General features: G+C 42.4%; 3 protein-coding genes across 4 annotated transcripts; 2 read left to right on the top strand and 1 right to left on the bottom strand.

Moving 5' to 3' along the window:
- Positions 1-1059: 1059 nt before the first annotated feature.
- On the top strand, positions 1060-2225 carry LOC139392306 (niq CART3-like). Its single transcript, XM_071140204.1, has 3 exons — positions 1060-1318; positions 1686-1775; positions 2021-2225. The coding sequence occupies exons 1-3, from the start codon at positions 1172-1174 to the stop codon at positions 2126-2128; spliced, it is 345 nt and encodes a 114-aa protein (XP_070996305.1). The 5' UTR covers positions 1060-1171; the 3' UTR covers positions 2129-2225.
- Positions 2226-8946: 6721 nt separating this feature from the next.
- Positions 8947-10075, top strand: LOC139392307 (cocaine- and amphetamine-regulated transcript protein). Its single transcript, XM_071140205.1, has 3 exons — positions 8947-9231; positions 9417-9542; positions 9901-10075. Exons 1-3 carry the CDS (start codon positions 9037-9039, stop codon positions 10012-10014), a joined length of 435 nt encoding a protein of 144 aa, XP_070996306.1. The 5' UTR covers positions 8947-9036; the 3' UTR covers positions 10015-10075.
- A 1400-nt stretch (positions 10076-11475) lies between these two features.
- Positions 11476-15510, bottom strand: LOC139392304 (protein JTB-like). 2 transcript variants are annotated; one of them, XM_071140201.1, is made up of 6 exons: positions 15388-15510; positions 14216-14403; positions 14087-14127; positions 13694-13779; positions 13081-13160; positions 11476-12781 (listed from the first exon to the last, which is right to left on the bottom strand). In XM_071140201.1, exons 2-6 carry the CDS (start codon positions 14311-14313, stop codon positions 12625-12627), a joined length of 462 nt encoding a protein of 153 aa, XP_070996302.1. In that variant the 5' UTR covers positions 14314-14403; positions 15388-15510; the 3' UTR covers positions 11476-12624. The 2 variants fall into 2 exon arrangements, with proteins under 2 accessions (XP_070996302.1, XP_070996301.1); XM_071140200.1 differs by having other exon boundaries at positions 13081-13157; positions 15388-15499.
- Between the last annotated feature and the right edge of the window lie 5220 nt (positions 15511-20730).

Here is a 20730-nt window from a genome sequence, read left to right as displayed (position 1 = left end):
GCGACCTGGCCAAGATAAAGCAAAGCAGCAAAGCAGTTTGACACATACAACAACACAGAGTTACACATGGAGTAAAACAAACATACAGTCAATAATACAGTAGAAAAATAAGTCTATATATGATGTGAGCAAATGAGGTGACATAAGGGAGGTAAAGGCAAAGAAAAAAGCCATAGTGGCAAAGTAATTAAAATATAGAAAGTAAAACTCTGGAATGATAGATTTGCAGTGGAAGAATGTGCGAAGTAGAAATAGAAATAATGGTGTGCAAAGGAGCTAAATTAATAAATACAGTAGGGGAAGAGGTAGTTGTTTGGGCTAAATTATAGATGGGCTATGTGCAAGTGCAGTAATCTGTGAGCTGCTCTGACAGCTGGTGCTTAAAGCTAGTGAGGGAGATAAGTGTTACCAGTTTCAGAGATTTTTGTAGTTCGTTACAGTTATTGGCAACAGAGAACTGGAAGGAGAGGCGGCCAAAGGAAGAATTGGTTTTGGGGGTGACCAGAGAGATATACCTGCTGGAGCACGTGCTACAGGTGGGTGCTGCTATGGTGACTAGCGAGCTGAGATAAGGGGGGGCTTTACCTAGCAGGGTCTTGTAGATGACCTGGAGCCAGTGGATTTGGCGACGAGTATGAAGCGAGGGCCAGCCAACGAGAGCGTACAGGTGGTATGCTGGTAAATGCTGGTAAACACTCAAATACATTAAGTAAAAAAATCATAAAAAGTAGTCCACTGTGCATGCTGTTCTTACCTGCATCCCTACCCCCCACCCTGAAATCGCAGCACCCCAAAACTACATCCCACTACTATGGATCGGCTCCTAAAGTTTCACCCTGGTGGTTGAATTCCTTGGAGTGGTGGGAATGTTTAATATCATTGACCGAGATACCCATCTCACCCAATCCGTGCAAAACACGGTCTGAGGAGACCAAGGTGATGACGTTGGAGCGAAATGGGAGCAGCACCGGGCTGGTTCTATATAAATAGAGAAAGTTTCCAAGCAACAACAGAAGCAAGTGCAGCACCCATGAGCAGAAGAGTGAGGACCTGAACTGCAAAATAGAGAGGGAGAGAATAATACCAAAGTCACAGATAGTTGCCAAGAGAACTTTGCTGAAGTACGACTTGTTTCGCATCCTCTCAGTTCAAGCGGAAGATTTTCAGCACCATGGACAGCATCAGGGTCCGCGCAGTCTTCTACCTGGGCGTCTGTCTGTCTGTCTTCAGTGTTGATTGCCAGGAGCAGATGTCACCCGATAACATACTCTCTTCACAAGAGGAACAATTTCCACTGGGATATGTCACCAGAAATTTGGTGTGTCAAATTTACTAATTTACTTATTTTTCTGTCCTTTTTGTGGATTTTAGGATAAAACAGTTTGTTTCGACTCAAACCAATCCAGAACTTGTTCAAGCATTTATTTATGTTGTACCATCAACCGATGTGTAACTATGCTGTGATGGAGATTGAGGACAGTCTACTTTTACCTTATGTGTTCAAATTAGCTAAGTAAGATATCTATTATGTACATTATGCATTTGCGCCCATTCTTGCCCAATGTCAAGTAGCCGATTATATCGTTCCGCCTTCAAGCTAATGTCGAGAAATAGATGCCATGCAATATTTATTTGGGTTGATAGTGAAGATGGTTCTAAATATCTTTATTGGCGACTTTTTTCAGGCTGATGTGCTCGAGGGGCTTCTAGAAGGCGGGCAGCAAGACAACATGATAGGTCTATCAGTGGAGAAGAAAGCAAGTCTCATTCCACGGGTAAGTCAAGAATAACCTACGTTCTTTTACATCTACCTTACATACCTCAGTTCCAAAACGCACCTAACGCAAAACTGAATGAGCGCAAAAGGTTGTCTGAGAGAGTCATATATTTGGAGTGCCAGCAGAGCCTACGGTGCTGTCGGAAGTTGTCTGTTACATTGAATGTGCTTTTATTTGGGAACAGAAATGTGCAAGTAGGACCTAACGAATTTTGCTAACACTCTCTCTCCTCTCATATTTAGTGTGATGTTGGAGAGCGGTGCGCTATGAAGCACGGGCCGCGCATCGGAAGGCTTTGTGACTGTCTGCGAGGCACCGCATGCAACACATTCTTCTTGCGTTGTTACTGACCCCGGTCACAGACCTATCCCCTCAGGCGCACAACATTTCCGAGACCAAGGCTTGTGATACGCCCATGCACCTGTACCGTTACCAATGTAAATGTCAGTCTGCATGTATGACTGTCTTCAATTCCTTTGTCTTCTGGAAGTATAAACAAATGTATTTATTTTCGTTTAATAAAACCTCTCCATAAAGCTCCACGCATCCTCTTGCATTGTAGACGGGCCCTTTTTGATGTGTCATTAAATCAAAAGTTCACTTCTTAATTTCCTATTGCATTTGTAGCCCTACAGCTGCAATTAAATCCGTTTATTTAGGTTAATCTCCAAATGTGTTGCTTATAATGACATTGAAAGTCGAAAAATGAGATGAGGTTGCACACATCAGAAATGCTATCTAAAAAGACGTGTTCATTCAAACACGTTGTCTGAAAATTTCTCACATTTTAGTTCGTTGATAAAAGACCAAGGTGATAAACTTTACGTTTGGAAGTAATTTTACATTAATGCAATAGGCCTTAATCTTGCCGAGTGATCCAGTCACTGCTGTCTTGCTGCAGTTGTCTTCGCTCCACTTCGCTCCACAATTACTATGCATATGACTAATTGTGCTGCCATCATTAAGACTTTCCAACCAAATATGAATCAATTGAGTTGACCTGGATGGACAAGTGGTGATCTTTAATACCAGACGGATTTGGAGCCTGACTCCGTAAATGGTTAAGGAGGCGGGTGTACATAAAACAAAATCTATGACGCACTTTTCTATCACATCTTAGATCACCCTGTCTGACCTTTTCGCTGAGATCATACGAATAATGCGTGCGATATGAAGATGAGATATGGCTTTTTTTAAATACAGATTTCAGATATTAAAGGACCAGGGCCAGGTCAGAAGCGTGATTGACCTGTATTTTATATATATTTCCATACTACAAGGTTGGAATAATACTGTGACATTTTTATGATGATAATGCCCTTTTAGTCTAAGAGCTGTTTGAAAATACCTGTTTTGAGTTCACCAGGTGGTAAATTAGCGGACAGATCAATAAGAAACAGAGTCCTAAACCTCTCTGCCAATGACAGCTAGTTCCCCCCTCCCCACTCAGACCACTCCCACACAGTCCTAGCGAAATTCTTGCTCTTTTGCTAAGCTATTTTTGTTTCTTTTCGGCCATTTTAATTGAAAACAATCACAGAAACCAGGTTTCCATCCAACCTTTTTATGCGAGTAAAGTACTGTGCCTTCAGAAAGTATTCATACCCTTTGACTTATTCAACATGTTACTTTACAGCCTTCAAAATGGATTCAATTGATTTATTTCCTCAACCATCTACACACAATAACCCACAATGACAAAATTAAAACATGTTTTTAGACATTGTTGCAAATGTATTGAAAATGAAATACAGAAACACCTAATTTACATCAAGTACCCGTAAAAGGTTTGCACACACCTACTCATTCAAGGATCTCTTTATTTTGACTGTTTTCTACATCGTAGAAGCTATGAAATAACACACATGGAATCATAGTAGTAGTAGTAAACAAAAAAAAAGTGTTCAACAAGCCAAAATATATTTGAGATTTGAGATTCTTCAAAGTAGCCACCCTTTGTCGACAGCCCTTTGCTATGACACTCCAAATTAGAGTTCAGGTGCATCCAATTTCCTTTGATCATCCTTGAGACATCACTACAACTTTATTAGAGTTCTCCTGTGGCCAATTCAATTGTTTGGACATGATTTTAGAAAGAAACACACTGGTCTATATAAGGTCCCACAGTTGACAGTGTACAGTATGTCAGAGCAGAAACTATACCCTGAAGGTCCAAGGAACTGTCCATAGAGCTACGTTTGTGATGAGGCATACTGCATATCTGGGGAAGGGTATAAAAGTAATATGATCACATTTTTTTGGTATTTAATTTAAGAAATCTGCAAAACATGTTTTCACTTTGTCTTTATGGAGTATTGTGTGTAGGTTGGTGAGAAAAACATTTTTCATTCAGGCTGAAACACAACAAAATGTGGAATAAGTTAAGGGGTATGACTACTTTCTGAAGGCTTGTCTGATAATTTTTTTTACGACAGGTCTGACAGAAAAAGCTAATTTGTCTGTAAACTGTCCAACTGTCGACAAAACAAAATATGCTAGACAAGGTAAGTTATTTTTGTGTCAGTAAAATGTATAATGCGAGAAATAGCAGTGGAAACACCTTTATGCGCAAATATTGATATAATAAATCAAAACAAATTGTATTAGTCACATACACATAGTTAGCAGATGTTAATGTAAGTGTAGCGAAATGCTTGTGCTTCTAGTACCGACAGTGCAGTAATTTCTAACAAGTAATCTAACAATTCCCCAACATCTACCTAATACACACAAATCTAAAGGGCTAAAATGAGAATATGTACATGTAAATATATGGATGAGCGATGGCCGAGCGGCATAGGCAAGGTGCAATAGATGGTATAAAATACAGTATACTGTACATGTGATATGAGTAATGTAAGATATGTCAACTTTATTAAAGTGGTATTATTTCAAGTGTCATTGTATTAAGTGGCCAGTGATTGGGTTTCAATGTAGGCAGCAGCCTCTCTGAGTTAGTGATTGCTGTTTAGCAGTCTGATGACCTTGAGATAGAAGCTGTTTTTCAGTCTCTCGGTCCAAGCTTTGATGCACCTGTACGGACTGACCTCCTCTTCTGGATGGTAGCTGTGTGAATAGGCAGTGGCTTGGGTGTTTGATGTCCTTGATCTTTTTTGCCTTCCTGTGACATCGGGTGTTGTAGGTGTCATGGGGGGCAGGTAGTTTGCCCCCGGTGATGTGTTGTGCAGACAGCATCACCCATTGGAGAGCCTTGCGATTGAGGGCGGTGCAGTTGCCGTACCAGGCTGTGATACAGCCCGGCAGTATGCTCTCGATTGTGCATCAGTAAAAGTCTGTCAGGGTTTTCGGTGCCAAGCCAAATTTCTTCAGCCTCCTGATGTTGAAGAGGCGCTGCTGCTCCTTCTCAGGTGGGTGGACCATTTCAGTTTCTCCATGATGTGTATGCAGAGGAACTTAAAACTTTCCACCTTCTCCACTGCTGTCCCTTCGATGTGGATAGGGGGCTGCTCCCTCTGCCGTTTTCTGAAGTCCACGACCATCTCCTTTATTTTGTTGATGTTGAGTGAGGGGTTGTTTTCCTGACGCCACACTCCGAGTGCCCTCACCTCCTCCCTGTAGGCTGTCTCGTCGTTGTTGGTAATCAAGCCCACTATTGTTGTGTCGTCTGCAAACTTGATGATTGAGTTGGAGGCGTGCATGGCCACACAGTCATGGGTGAACAGGGATTACAGGAGGGGGCTGAGCACGCACCCTTGTGAGGCCCCAGTGTTGAGGGTCAGCGAGGTGGAGATGTTGTTTTCTACCTTCACCACCTGGGGGCGGCCGGTCAGAAAGTCCAGGACCCAGTTGAACAGGGCAGGGTTGAGACCCAGGGTCTCCAGCTTGATGATGAGCTTGGAGGGTACTATGGTGTTGAATGCTGAGTTGTCATCAATTAACAGCATTCTTACATAGGTATTCCTCTTGTCCAGATGGGATAGGGCAGTGTGATGGCGATAGCGTCGTCTGTAAACCTGTTTGGGCGGTATGCAATCTGAAGTGGGTCTTAGGTGGCCGGTAAGGTGGAGGTGATATGATCCTTGACTAGTCTCTCAAAGCACTTCATGATGACAGATGTGAGTGCAACAGGGCGGTAGTCATTTAGTTCAGTTATCTTTGCCTTCATGGGTACAGGAACAATGGTAGCCATATTGAAGCATGTTGGGACAACAGACTGAGATAGGGAATGATTGAATATAAACACACCAGCCAGCTGGTCTGAGCATGTGCTGAGGACGCGGCTAGGGATGCCGTCTGGGCCAGCAGCCTTGCGGGGGTTAACACGTTTAAATGTTTTACTCACGTCAGCCACGGAGAAGGAGGGGGGGAGCACAGTCCTTGTTAGCAGGCCGCGATGGTGGCACTGTATTATCCTCAAAGCGGGCAAAGAAGCTGTTTAGTTTGTCTGGAAGCGTGATGTCGGTGTCCGTCACGTGGCTGGATTTATTTTTGTAGTCCGTGATTTCCCGTAAACGCTGCCACATACGTCTTGTGTCTGAGCCGTTGAAATGCGACTCCACCTTGTCCCTGTACTGGCATTTTGCTTGTTTGATTGCCTTTAGGGAATAACTACTCTGTTTATATTCAGACATATTCCCAGACCTCTTTCCATGGTTAAATGCGGTAGATCGAGCTTTCAGTTTTGCGCAAATGCCGCCATCCATCCACGGTGTCTGGTTAGGGTAGGTTTTAATAGTCACAGTGGCTACAACATCTCCAATTAAATTCTTTATAAACTCACTCACTGAGTCAGCACATTGGTCGATGTTGTTCTCCGAGGCTGACCGGAACATATTCCAGTCCGTGTGATCAAAACAATCTTGAAGCGTGGCTTCCGATTGGTCGGACCAGAGTTGAATGGTTCTCGTCACTGGTACATTCTGTTTGAGTTTCTTTCTATAAGACGGAAGGAGCAAGATGGAATCGTGGTCAGATTTGCAGAAGGGAGGGCGGGGGAGGGCCTTGCATGCATCAGGGAAGTTAGAGTAGCAGTGGTCGAGGGTATTGCGCATGCACATAGTGCAATTTGCTTTGTTAAAATCTCCAGTTACAATAAATGCAGCCTCAGGAAGTATGGTTTCCAGTTTGCATATAGTCCAGTGAAGTTCCTTGATGGCCGTCTTAGTGTCTGCTTGAGGGGGAATGTACCCAGCTGTGACTATAACTGACGAGAATTCTCTTGGTAGGTAAAATGGCCGGCATTTGATTGTAAGGAATTCTAGATCGGGTGAGCAGAAGGATTTGAGTTCCTGTATGTTGTTATGATTACACAAAGAGTCGTTAATCTTAAAGCATACACCCCCTCCCGTCCTCTTCCCAGAGGGATGTTTATGTCTGTCGGCGCGATGCATGGAGAAGACCGGTGGCTGGACCGATTCCGACAACATATCCCGAGAGCCATGTTTCCGTGAAAGAGAGAATGTTAAAATCTCTGATGTCTCTCTGGAAGGCAACCCTTGCTCGAATTTACCTTGTCAAGAGACTGGACATTGGCTAGTAGTATACTCGGAGCGGTGGGCGATGTGCAGATCTACGGAGCTTGGCCAGGTGGCCGCTTCGTCTGCAGCGTCGTTGTTTTGGGTCGACTACTGGAATTAGATCCATTGTCCTGGGTGGTGGTCCGAACAGAGGATCCGCTTTGGGAAAGTCGTATTCCTGGTCATAATGTTGGTAAATTGGCATTGTTCTTATATCAAAGAGTTCTTCCTGGTTGTATATAATAAGACTTAAGATTTCCTGGGGTAACAATGTTAGAAACAATACATAAAAAAACAAAATACTGCATAGTTTCCTAATATTCCGAAGTGAGGCGACCATCTCTGTCAGCGCCATCTAACTGTAAATATCGAAGTAAACTTGGAGGTGTATCTCGATGATATGGTGTGTGGTCCCTCCCACTATGACTCAGAAAAGCATGCAGTTTTTTAGGCTACAAATTAAATAAATGATAATGAACTTCACAGTTTGATGAAAGTGGATGGTGATGAGCTTGACTTGTCTTGGTTTCCCCTTTTCCCACCAGCAATCAAACACAAACACCATAACCAAAAACAATACTCACAGGTGATGACAAAGTGCTATGGAGGTGCTCAAACAAAAGAGAGGTTAATAAAAAGAGAGAGTGAAACACAGAGAGAGTGAAACACAGAGAGAGTGAAACACAGAGAGAGTGAAACACAGAGAGAGTGAAACACAGAGAGAGTGAAACACAGAGAGAGTGAAACACAGAGAGAGTGAAACACAGAGAGAGTGAAACACAGAGAGAGTGAAACACAGAGAGAGTGAAACACAGAGAGAGTGAAACACAGAGAGAGTGAAACACAGACATGGCATTTACAGAGAGATTGAGCTGTAGAGCAAACAACTGATGGGGTTTTTAAACCAAGGGAAAGGAACTGTGATAGGGTAGGAAACAGGAGGAGGTGTGTCTTCTGATTAATGATTGGATTGGTGACTGATTGGGTAGTGATGATTTTCACCTGTGAGGGGAGAAGGAGAGAAAAGAACACAGGACACACACACAGGATACACACACAGGATAATGGTATCCGTAACATTCACTGTATAATGCCACATTTTTTTGGTGCCAAAACCATCAGTAGAGTTGACAATGCAATGGGAATTTAACTGCAACATATCTTCATGTACACTATGTCATAAAGCTTTAATCCGCAACAAGTCAATTTAATGGAAACACTTGGAAAAATGCACATATTGTTTTATGCAGATGTTTTAAACATTCGCAAGAATATTGAATCGTGGCCAATTGGAGGGAAACCTGGCTAATAAGGTTGTTACCCAGAAATGATTTGGTTTTGAGATAAAAACGGCTGTATTGGACCTTTAAGAAAATTATCAGACATGTACATGAAGGCGCTGTAGATTAACTAAAGGAAATTGTGTGATAGGCTAATAGGCCATGTTTGCTCTGTCTTGTGGATATAGTCTACACCGTGGTTGGTTCATTTGAGCTAAACGCCAAGGCCTACAGCTTGTGTCAACCTGTCAAAGTGTAATTTGCAACGGACGTCATGTGATCATTAAACCCGTTTAGAAAAGGAAAGATTACCGTGCATCTAGGAGAGTGTTTGCGCACACTGGGCAGTGTGCTTGTTAAAGAGGCTCGGCAATAGCGTCTGCTATTGACGTCGAGACAAAATATTGTTTGCGGACATCGGAGTCAAATTGGTTGAGCTGAAATGCGCTCAGCACCTTGGAGAGCTCTCGCGCGTAGTGAATCACTCGGCCACTCATTCTGATGCGTACAGATCAGCAGTGCCACTGTCAATTTAGTGGAAATCAATTTAGTGGAAATCACGCTATGACGAATTTCACTGTGCTGTTTCTGCTGATGTGTTGTGTTCTATGTGTGCACTTTCTGTCTGTCGGAGTAGAGGCAAGATTACCGGACGTTCCGTCGTTGGAAACACGAGACTCACGCAAGCATAAACAGGTGAGTTTGGTTAGATATCCTGGCTATGATTTAAACAGCATAGTCATTTAATATAAGACTAACTTTATTATATGAATCAATTCCGTCTAGTGAACATAATTGTTTAATGGTACTATGGACTATGATGATTAGGCCTTTGGTCTCGGCCCCAATATAGCCAAGTAATTTTCACTCTTCTATTCTAGTTGGGTGTCCCTGTCCATGATAGGGTACAGCTTCAGAGGGAAATATCTTCCTCAGTTTTGAGAAACAAGTTCAACCGCCTTCCGGGAGTATGTCAACGTCTACGCAGAAGGAGAATCACAATTCTGGTACATTATTGGCTGTTACTAACCACCATTTTTTAATGCTTCCTAGATCTGCTTTTCTGTTGAGCTAATTTGTCAAAAATGCAGTTGGACAACTTATTTTTAGTAGTTGGCCCTTTTTTTAATTTTAGTATTTTATAAACCACGGGCCCAATCAAAACCCAGTTAGGACTACCAGCTTTGATTGAGTAGGGCCCCAAGTTACTATTGTTAGCCTTCAGTTTGATTGTGGTACCAGTGCGACATCTAGTGGTTCATTGGAAACCCCCAGCAACTACACAGTGCCCTTGTTTGGCATCGGTGCAATCTAGCACACACAAATCAACAATGGAATCAATTTTGTCATGTACTTTTCTTTCAGTGCAATTCCAACGTGGGCAAGTACTGTTCGGTCAAAGATGGAGCTCAACATGGCCATATTTGCCGCTGTCCAAGAGCATCAAAGTGTAAATACTTCTTTCTGAGGAGTCTGTAGAGTTCAATCTAGATTGTCTTTGTCTGTTGTGCTGTTTGTCTCCCGTCAAACTGTTTTGGCAACTAAATAAATGCACATTTTCAAGAGAAAAATATAAGGAACACTTTCCCAGTACATCACAAATTGTGTCTTTTGACACAAATACAAGTCCAAGTTGACTCTGGGAATCTTCTTTTTCATATTTTATGTTCAACTTGTATCTTACATCCCTGAAAAGTTTGCTTATTTAAGGTAACACTTACCATGCATCATTACACATCATAACCATGCCATAACAGCCTGTCATAATAGGGTCATAAAACTGTCTTGAGACCTTTTTGGTCCTGTTGTGACATATTGCATTACTTTATGACTGGTTATGACACCAACATAAGTGTCAAATCCCACAAAAAAAACCTACCACGGTAGTTACTTTATGGCTGGTTATGACACCTAGATAAGTTTCAAAACCCACAAAACATACCATTACACCATAGCCTACTTGTCAACAGTATTTTTCTGAAATTTACCATATTAAATAATCATTGTAATTGCGCACACATTGATGTCAGACATGCACCTACCCCAATGCTCTGTTGCTGATGCTGGGATGAATGCAGGAGCAGATATCAGGAGCAGGACAAGACACTTTTTTTTTGGACTGATGATTGACATAAGGGCATGTACGTAAGAGGCCCATCTGGCTTACAGCAGTGTTAAGAACTTTAAAGTATTTTTACTTAAGTATCACGTAAGCTGTTTTTTTGGGGGGGGGGGGGGGTCTGGTGTCTGTAAATTACTAGTTCTACTTTCACTCCACTACATTCCTAAAGAAAATATGTACTTTTTACTCCCATACATTTTACCTGACACCAAAAAGTAGTCATTACATTTTGAATGCTCAGGCAGGAGAGACTTATGATCCAATTCACACACACACACACCTATCAATATAACACATACCTACAGCCTCTGATCTGGCGGACTCACGAAACACAAATACATTCGGAAATGGGTGTTGAAATGTGCCTGTCTGTCCGTAAAGGGGGAAAAAAGGGAGAGATTGTGCCATTGGCGTAATATGAGGAATCTGATGTATAGCTTTTACTTTATACTTTTAGTCAAGTATTTTCTTAGTCCAAGTAAAGTCACCCAAGATGGTCATAATGCTTCAAGACAGTGTCATAAAGTGTATTATCTGCAAGTTATTTCAAATGGAGAAAAAAAACACGACTAAAGAATTCATTACAACAAAAACAAAGGACTTAAGAAACAAACAAAATAAATTGTTGGGGAAAGAAAAACATTTGAATAAATGTGGGTTGACACGTGTCATAACCAGCCATGCAATATGTCACAACAGGTGTAAATGTATGCTTAGGACAGTGTTATGACCATATAACAGATATCAACTGTTATGACCGTGCCATGTCGCTGGGTGTGAAGTGTTACCCTATTTAATTACAACAAAAACACATTAACTGTTGTCCGATTTTCCATTTATTCTTGCAGAATTCTCAACTCTTTGAGAGCTGCTGAGGCTGGAAAACACATGTCACATAATTCCTAAAAATACATTATTTACAGTTGAAATGTAAAACCATGATAAAATACTGGCAATCACTGAGCTCAGAGACCAATGTTACTAGGAGCCTACTAGGGGAGTCGAAAAAAGTGAGTCTCCATCAGCGGAAATGCAACTAAGTTTTTAAATGAATGAAAACAGAAAGAAATATGTGCAGTGTGTTGTTTGTGTGTATTGGATAACGCTATACTCTTATGAAAAAGTAGTCAAATGTCAGTGTTTGTGTTTAGAACCATGCCTGGAATCTCCAAACACACAAGATTTCACCTTTCACAACCTAGTGATTATAGACTTTTGGCAGAACACCAATACTGAATCTTGGAAATATGAATCCCATGGAGGTGAAAAACAGCACTGCAGCATGAAACTCATACAACAGTACACAGTAACACTGCAACACTCATCACCCTATAAGACAGATTCTAGATCCACTTGAGTCACAGAGCTAGTTATTAGGCCATGTTTCCAAGTCAGACAGGGCATTTGACACTAGATGAGATTATTGGTTCTCTCAGAGAACAGAAACATGTGCCAGAAACATCTCTGGCATTTGTCAGACAATTCTGTATATTCAACACAGGTTTCACACAGGTTTCAGTCCACCCCAAAAGATGTCAAAGAAATGTATGTGGCTTGAACTGCTACTTAGAAAGCAGTCAGTTCCTGTTCATCACTTTGTCCAGATCAAAGTACTGCAAGTTGCCTGCTCAGAAGAGCCATTCCCTTTAGGGTTATTCATTCCATTGACAAAATGCCAGACACTGTTCACCATTTGTGCTTTGGCGGGTTAAAATTAGAGCTGGAGTTTCACTGTCAATCTTGATTTTATAAGCTTGTTACTGTCAGGCCTAATTTCTTCAACAACCCCCCCCCCCCCCCCAAAAAAAGTGAAACAGTTTTCTACTAAGTCCGGCCCATTGAACATTACGTTCTCCAGACCCCCATGCTGTTGAAATGGAGCGGCTGTGGTAATTCTTAACAGTTTGAAATGTTGAGATGAGCCACCATGGTGAGTTCTACTAGTCTCTTCACTCTGGTGTACTGCGCTAGATGGACTCGATCTGCCTGCGGACTTTCTCGGAGGCAAGCCGGTCCAGCGAACGTTGCCTAGCGACCACTATGAGCGCAAATAGTATGGTGAGGCCCAACGTGGCTCCTTCAAACTTCCAGAAAAGGTGTTCCTCCATCAGGGTAGAGCGGCAGCTACGAGCAGAAGGGAAACAAGCGTATACATGATGGAAAGCTTGACAGAATCGTTATTATCATGTGTAAAATTCAACCTTAAAAATCAGTCTGTGCAGTAGTCTAACATTTGAGTTTGTCTCCTGTAATCTGTTATGAAAAAGCGCTTCATAATGTTTTCCTAAGATAAGTTATCTAAAGTCTGGTTAATGACATCCAATTCACACAAGATCTAGGTTCAACCTGTGAAATCAAGAGACAGCTCGGCATCACAAGATCACAACGAAATGGCAATAGAAGTTGTAGGGGTGGGGACTCACCTCTTGTACTCATCTTTATTAGACTTGGTGCAGTTGATCCTCTCCACGTATCCCGTCTGAATACATGCTGCCCACGACTTCTAGAGGGAGGACAGGATGGTTAAGGGCGTCTAGTCTACAAACTGTCGAAAATGATGTATCAGACACAGAAAACAATGTTTTCATGACAGTAACATGTTGGTGGAAGGTGCAAGGGAATTCGACGGGTTTACACTGGATATACAAGCCCAACAGAAAAGTTGGAGAGGGTTTGTGTTTAGCTTGGAAGTGTCTTAAACCAGGTTATAATAACAGACTGTGTTTTTCTCTTTCACTGGGCTAGCTTAAACCTGCCTACTTTAAAATCAGATAAGAGTATCCCAGTATTCTCTATAGCTTACAGTTAAAAGGGCTTGTTGCAGCTTGAAGTCCACTGTCATAAGCAACCACGGACTGTGAGGTAGCATAAAACACAACTACATTAATAGCATACATTGAATATACTGCATTCATGTTTAGAGAGATATTCACATCTCCCAATAATAAACTGTCTATTAACCAGATAACTATTGGCGGAAGAAAGGACATGTAAGGAGAAGTGTGGGGAGGGAGATGACAAAGAGAGAGATCTCACCGACTGGAAAGTGTTGCACTGGGAGCATTCCACTGCAACCACAAACTCCTCCATCTGCCAACAAGGGGTGGTTACCGGCCTGGCCACTAAAACACAGGCGAAACACAATGCCTTGAATCAGTATCTGAAAAGGACTGGGAATAGTTTTGACAGAAATTATGCTGAATGACATGACCAGTGACACTTTTGTTTATACCCCTGACACGGGTGAAGTAGAAGCTCCAGTTTATCAGCCCCACACACAAACATGCGCTTCTCTGTGAACTGTGTTGCTAACTTGCTATACAAACGATGTATGAGCAGTCACTGGCATTTGTTTGCAGCACCACATCAATCCTGTACTCATGTTCTCCAACTCATTCTTATCAAATACTGATAAAAAAGGTATAGCACCTGTGGTCTTCTCCTCACTCAGCAGAGCTGCACCAAACACTCTGAAAGAGACAGTAATGAGGGTTAAGCTCTGAAGCAATGTTGAGCATAAAGGCTTATCAGCAAGAAGGATGACACCAGCACACTCACCTGAGAGACACCAAAACCCAGAAGAGTGCATGCAAGGCCAGGATTCTGGGCCTCAAACACGACATGGGGATCCTGCAATCGCTCTCCATCCTCCCCATGCAGGTGCGTGTGGTGTGTGCCACAATTACAACCAAGGCCTGAAGCTTGTCATCGTGGAATTATTCTCTATGGTCCAAAATGGCTGAAACCTGTTACACAATCAAACCACTACCATAATAAGAGACTGAAACATTGGGCAACGGGGAATGCCCATGTTCAACAACCAAACATCCATTTTGCCCATTTATAATTAGCAACCACTAAGACACTTTAACAGAGGTCAAAGAAGCTTATCTAGATGCCACTGTTAATCGCATTAACGTTACATGTTCAATGGAAGCATGATGGTTCAAGTCCAAATGTGTTTTCCTCCCTAGCCTAGCGCTGGACCTCATACGCTGTCTTCCAGTCATTTAAACTACTCCCCACAACAGATACGCCGTAGGTTGACTGTGGACACCTACCTATGTGGGCAGGGTCTGCTGAACAAAGCATTACGCTAACTAGCTAACCATCGAACTGACTTCATGATGAAAAAACGTATCCAGCCATTTCTCTCTGTTCACTCAGCAGTGAATGAGACAATGCAGCAAACCTTCCGCCAGTCAACTGGACTTCAACCTTTATCTCATCTTTCCATTAGTAATATTAGGTAATTGCTGCATAAACATATTAACAAAGCAGACAATGCGGGTCGCTTTTAGGGAGTGTTGTTGCTAACTAGCTAGCGAACAGCTGGCAACAGTTCTAAATCAAGTTATGGAACTTAACTAGCTAACTGTTACCTAGTTAAAAGGTAACTTAAATAATAGGTTAGTTTGATATCGTGCCACTAATCATTTGATTATAGCTAGTAACGTAGTACTATCATAACTTGGTTTAGGCAATAACTATCAAGCAAGTTGGCTAGCTACATGACATAGAAAGCAACATGATTAACAGCCGGCTATTTTGTTCCCAGTAGAGTCGCTAGTCTCGTTAGCCTGGCGGGGGTTTAGGTTTACAAGCTAACATAGCGAGAAGACGGCTAACGTTAGTAGCATAACTTAGTCACCGGAACCCCTTCTGATTAGCATGCTGAAAGAACTGACCATACAAATGTAATGTTAGATATTATTCGTTGAAAAGCAAACCTTAACAGATGTCTCACAAAGACAGTGTGATTTTGTTGTTTTCGTTCAGTCCCTGAATAGCCGTTTAGTGGAGAAGTGCACCGCCATTTTGAGTCATGTTGGAAACGCTAATGAAAACGTAACGGTACGTCTTCAAATGCGTTGCATCCTGGTTGACCCGGTGTCATTAGCGATAGCTCCCTCTAGCGCTTGTCTAGAACGCAAATTTGCGAACTTGTACACAATCCCATGTGTTAAACCTATCTGTTCAGGGAAAATAACGTGTGTCTAGGTCTGCTGATAGTGAAAGAACTGAAAACCTATTTAAATGCCAGAGTCTGGATAACTGAAATGACCAGTGGCCGGTCCGCCCAGGTCCACCATGCCCTATTTTGTCTATATTCTACCTGGCTCTGAGAATAGTGCATTGAACTGCTCACAATATACAGAAAACACTGCAGAACTCCACCCCCTCCAATGAAAATCCTTATAATTCAACAAAATCCTCGCTCACTGGTCCCAGGTTCTCCCTATTGCCACATTTGTTGTCTCATATCATGTTGACCTACTACTTTATTTCACTTTTGTTCAAATGTATATTTTGGGCTTATGTGTAATATGGTTCTATAGTATCGAACCTGATATTTGTTCATGTCAGATCAAATTTATGCCTACTTAATTTCCAGTTGACTGTAGCCAATGCATGTCCCCAATACCTGATATATAGGTGGGTACAGGAGGTTATTGGGGATACAGGTACACTGTGTCCCCAATACGGTTATTACAGTATAGATACTGGTAGACCATGGCTGTGTCTATTCATAAACAATGGTAGATACACACTTCTATCATACATTATGATCAACACCATCATCCCGGCAACACTAGACCCACTCCAATTCGTATACCGCCCCAACAGATCCAAAGATGACGCAATCTCAATCGCACTCCACACTACCCTTTCCCAACTGGACAAAAATAACACCTACAGTGGCAATAAAAAGTATGTGCACCCTTTGGAATTACCTGTATTTCTGCATAAATTGGTCATACAATTATATCTGATCTACATCTAGGTCACAACTATAGATAAACACAGTCTGCTTAAACTAATAACACACAAACAATTACACGTGTTCATGTCTTTATTGAACACACCGTGTAAACATTCACAGTGCAGGGTGGGAAAAGTATGTGAACCCTTGGATTTAATAACTGGTTGACCCTCCTTTGGCAGCAATAACCTCAACCAAATGTTTTCTGTAGTTGCGGATCAGACCTGCACAACAGTCAGGAGGAATTTTGGACCATTCCTCTTTACAAACCTGTTTCAGTTCAGTAATATTCTTGAGATGTCTGGTGTGAACTGCTCTCTTGAGGTCATGCCACAGCATCTCAATCGGGTTGAGGTCAGGACTCTGACTGGGCCACTCCAGAAGGTGTATTTTCTTCTGTTGAAGCCATTCCGTTGTTGATTTACTTCTGTGTTTTGGGTCGTTGTCCTGTTACATCACCCAACTTCTGTTGAGCTTCAATTTGCAGACAGTTAGCCTAACATTGTCATGCAAAATGTCTTGATAAACTTGGGAATTCATTTTTCAGTCGATGATAGCAAGCTGTCCAGGCAATGAGGTAGCCCCAAACCATGATGCTCCCTCCACCATACTTTACAGTTGGGATGAGGTTTTGATGTTGGTGTGCTGTGCCTTTTTTTTTTTTCAGCAGTGGCTTCTTCCGTGGTGTCTTCCCATGAACACCATTATTGTTTAGTGTTTTGCGTATCGTAGACTTGTCAACAGAGATGTTAGCATGTTCCAGAGATTTCTGTACATTTTTATCTGACACTGTAGGATTCTTCTTAACCTCATTGAGCATTCTGTGCTGTGCTCTTGCAGTCATCTTTGCAGGACGGCCACTCCTAGGGAGAGTAGCAACAGTGCTGAACTTTCTCTATTTATAGACCATTTGTCTTACCATGGACTGATGAACATCAAGGCTTTTAGAGATACTTTTGTAACCCTTTCCAGCTTTATGCTTTTTGTAACCCTTTCCAGCTTTAATTCTTCATCTTAATTCTTGTGAGATCTCTTTTGTTCAAAGCATGGTTCACATCAGGCAATGCTTCTTGTGAATAGCAAGCTCACATTTTGTGAGTATTTCTTATAGGGCAAGGCAGTTCTAACCAACATCTCCAATCTCATCTCATTGATTGGACTCCAGGTTAGCTGACTCCTGACTCCAATTAGCTTTTGAGAAGTCATTAGCCTAGGGGTTCACATACTTTTCCCAACCTACACTGTGAAAGTTTAAATGATTTATTCAATATAGACAATCATTTTTTATAATTTGTGTTATTAGTTTAAGCTGTGGCACACCAGGGGATTGGGTCAAAATATTTACACAGATCAGACACGGACAGAGTAGGATTAGCTCAGTTTCAAAGGTGTTTATTAAAATAATAACCCAAAAGAAAATAATAGGTCTCCCCCAAGAGACCCTCTCCGGGTACTGTCTTCTGGGCGCCGGGTCTTGCTGTATCCTGTGTGGATCAAAAACTTAACTCTCTCTTGTTACCTCTGGTACTGTCTCCAACTATACAGGAGTCCTTTCCTCCCCCAGTCTCTCCCGTTAGTTTATGTAGTAAATCATTTCTTGACTCTATTTTCTTAAAACTGAATTGTTGGTTAATAAGGGCTTGTAAGTGAGCATTTCACGGTAAAGTCTACCTGTTGTACTCGGCGCATGTGGCAAATACAATTAGATTTTATTTGATTTGTTCTATGGTGAGGTTTATACAGTACCAGTCAAAAGTTTGGACACGCCTACTCATTGGGTTTTTCTTTATTTGTAGAATTTTCTACATTGTAGAATAAAAGTGAAGACTACAAAACTATGAAATAACACATATGGAACCGTATAGTAACCAAAAAAGTGTTAAACATATCAAAATAGATTTTAGATTTTTCAAAGTAGCCACGCTTTGCCTTGATGACAGCTTTGCACACTCTTGGCATTCTCTCAACGAGCTTCACCTGGAATGCTTTTCCAACAGTCTTGAAGGAGTTCCCACATATGCTGAGCACTTGTTGGCTGCTTTTCCATCACTCTGCTGTCCAATTCATCACAAACCATCTCAATTGGGTTGAGGTCAGGTGATTGTGGAGGCCAGGTCATCTGATGCAGCACTCCATCACTCATCTTGGTCAAATAGCCCTTACACAGCCTGGAGGTGTGTTGGGTCATGTTATTATTGAAAAACAAATGAGAGTACCACTAAGCGCAAACCAGATGGGATGGCATATTGCTGCAGAATGCTTGTGGTAGCCATCATGATTAAGTGTGCCTTGAATTCTAAATAAATCACCAACAGTGTAACCAGCAAAGCACCCCCACACCATCACACCTCCTCCTCCATGCTTCATGGTGGGAACCACACATACAGAGATCATCCGTTCAACTACTTTGCGTCTCACAAAGACACAGTGGTTGGAACCAAAAATCTGAAATTTGGACTGCAGACCAAAGGACAGATTTCCAACAGTCTAATGTCCATTGCTCGTGTTTCTTGACCCAAGCTTGTCTCTTTGTATTTTTGGTGTCCTTCAGTATTGATTTCTTTACAGCAATTTGACCATGAAGGTCTGATTCACATAGTTTCCTCTGAACAGTTGATGTTGAGATGTGTCTGTTACTTGAACTCTGTGAAGCATTTATTTGGTCTGCAATCTGAGGCTGGTAACTCTAATGAATTTATCCTCTGCAGCAGAGCTAACTGGGTATTACTTTTCTGTGGCAGTCTTCGTGAGAGCCAGTTTCATCATAGCACTTGATGGTTTTTGCAACTGCACTCAAAGAAACTTTCAAGTTCTTGACATTTTCCAGATTGACTGACCTTCATATCTTAAAGTAATGATGGACTGTCATTTCTCGTTGCTTATTTGAGCTGTTCTTGCCATAATATGAACTTGGTCTTTTACCAAATAAGGCTATCTTCTGTATACCACCCCTACCTTTTTACAACACAACTGATTGTCTCAAATGTATTAAAGAAGGAAAGAAATTCCACAAATTAACTTTTAACAAGGCACACCTGTTTATTGAAATGCATTCCAGGTGATTACCTCATGAAGCTGGTTGAGATAATGGCAAGAGTGTGCAAAGCTGTCATCAAGGCAAAGGGTGGCTACTTTGAAGAATCTAAATCTAAAATATACACTGCTCAAAAAAATAAAGGGAACACTTAAACAACACAATGTAACTCCAAGTCAATCACACTTCTGTGAAATCAAACTGTCCACTTAGGAAGCAACACTGATTGACAATCAATTTCACATGCTGTTGTGCAAATGGAATAGACAACAGGTGGAAATTATAGGCAATTAGCAAGACACCCCCAATAAAGGAGTGGTTCTGCAGGTGGTGACCACAGACCACTTCTCAGTTCCTATGCTTCCTGGCTGATGTTTTGGTCACTTTTGAATGCTGGCGGTGCTTTCACTCTAGTGGTAGCATGAGACGGAGTCTACAACCCACACAAGTGGCTCAGGTAGCTCATCCAGGATGGCACATCAATGCGAGCTGTGGCAAGAAGGTTTGCTGTGTCTGTCATCGTAGTGTTCAGAGCATGGAGGCGCTACCAGGAGACGTGGAGGAGGCCGTAGGAGGGCAACAACCCAGCAGCAGGACCGCTACCTCCGCCTTTGTGCAAGGAGGAGCAGGAGGAGCACTGCCAGAGCCCTGCAAAATGACCTCCAGCAGGCCACAAATGTGCATGTGTCTGCTCAAACGGTCAGAAACAGACTCCATGAGGGTGGTATGAGGGCCCGACGTCCACAGGTGGGGGTTGTGCTTACAGCCCAACACCGTGCAGAATGTTTGGCATTTGCCAGAGAACACCAAGATTGGCAAATTCGCCACTGGCGCCCAGTGCTCTTCACAGATGAAAGCAGGTTCACACTGAGCATATGTGACAGTCTGGAGACGCCGTGGAGAACATTCTGCTGCCTGCAACATCCTCCAGCATGACCGGTTTGGCGGTGGGTCAGTCATGGTGTGGGGTGGCATTTCTTTGGGGGGCAGCACAGCCCTCCATGTGCTCGCCAGAGGTAGCCTGACTGCCATTAGGTACCGAGATGAGATCCTCAGACCCCTTGTGAGACCATATGCTGGTGCGGTTGGCCCTGGGTTCCTCCTAGTGCAAGACAATGCTAGACCTCATGTGGCTGGAGTGTGTCAGCAGTTCCTGCAAGAGGAAGGCATTGATGCTATGGACTGGCCCGCCCGTTCCCCAGACCTGAATCCAATTGAGCACATCTGGGACATCATGTCTTGCTCCATTCACCAACGCCACGTTGCACCACAGAC

The sequence above is a fragment of the Oncorhynchus clarkii genome, chromosome 32, assembly GCF_045791955.1.
Source record: "Oncorhynchus clarkii lewisi isolate Uvic-CL-2024 chromosome 32, UVic_Ocla_1.0, whole genome shotgun sequence".
NCBI lineage: Eukaryota > Metazoa > Chordata > Actinopteri > Salmoniformes > Salmonidae > Oncorhynchus > Oncorhynchus clarkii.
This window is presented reverse-complemented; position numbering and strand designations above follow the sequence as displayed.

Bases quoted from the DNA above. Each gene is read 5' to 3' on its own strand.
- LOC139392306 (XM_071140204.1), top strand. From the start codon at position 1,172: ATGGACAGCATCAGGGTCCGCGCAGTCTTCTACCTGGGCGTCTGTCTG. The intron at 1,319-1,685 runs GTGTGTCAAATT...GACTTTTTTCAG, and splicing joins GATATGTCACCAGAAATTTG to GCTGATGTGCTCGAGGGGCT. The intron at 1,776-2,020 runs GTAAGTCAAGAA...TCTCATATTTAG, and splicing joins AAGCAAGTCTCATTCCACGG to TGTGATGTTGGAGAGCGGTG.
- LOC139392307 (XM_071140205.1), top strand. From the start codon at position 9,037: ATGCGTACAGATCAGCAGTGCCACTGTCAATTTAGTGGAAATCAATTT. The intron at 9,232-9,416 runs GTGAGTTTGGTT...CTTCTATTCTAG, and splicing joins ACTCACGCAAGCATAAACAG to TTGGGTGTCCCTGTCCATGA. The intron at 9,543-9,900 runs GTACATTATTGG...CTTTTCTTTCAG, and splicing joins GAAGGAGAATCACAATTCTG to TGCAATTCCAACGTGGGCAA.
- LOC139392304 (XM_071140201.1), bottom strand. From the start codon at position 14,313: ATGGGGAGGATGGAGAGCGATTGCAGGATCCCCATGTCGTGTTTGAGG. The intron at 14,128-14,215 runs GTGAGTGTGCTG...TGTCTCTTTCAG, and splicing joins TGGGTTTTGGTGTCTCTCAG to AGTGTTTGGTGCAGCTCTGC. The intron at 13,161-13,693 runs GTGAGATCTCTC...TCCTCCCTCTAG, and splicing joins AGTGCAACACTTTCCAGTCG to AAGTCGTGGGCAGCATGTAT.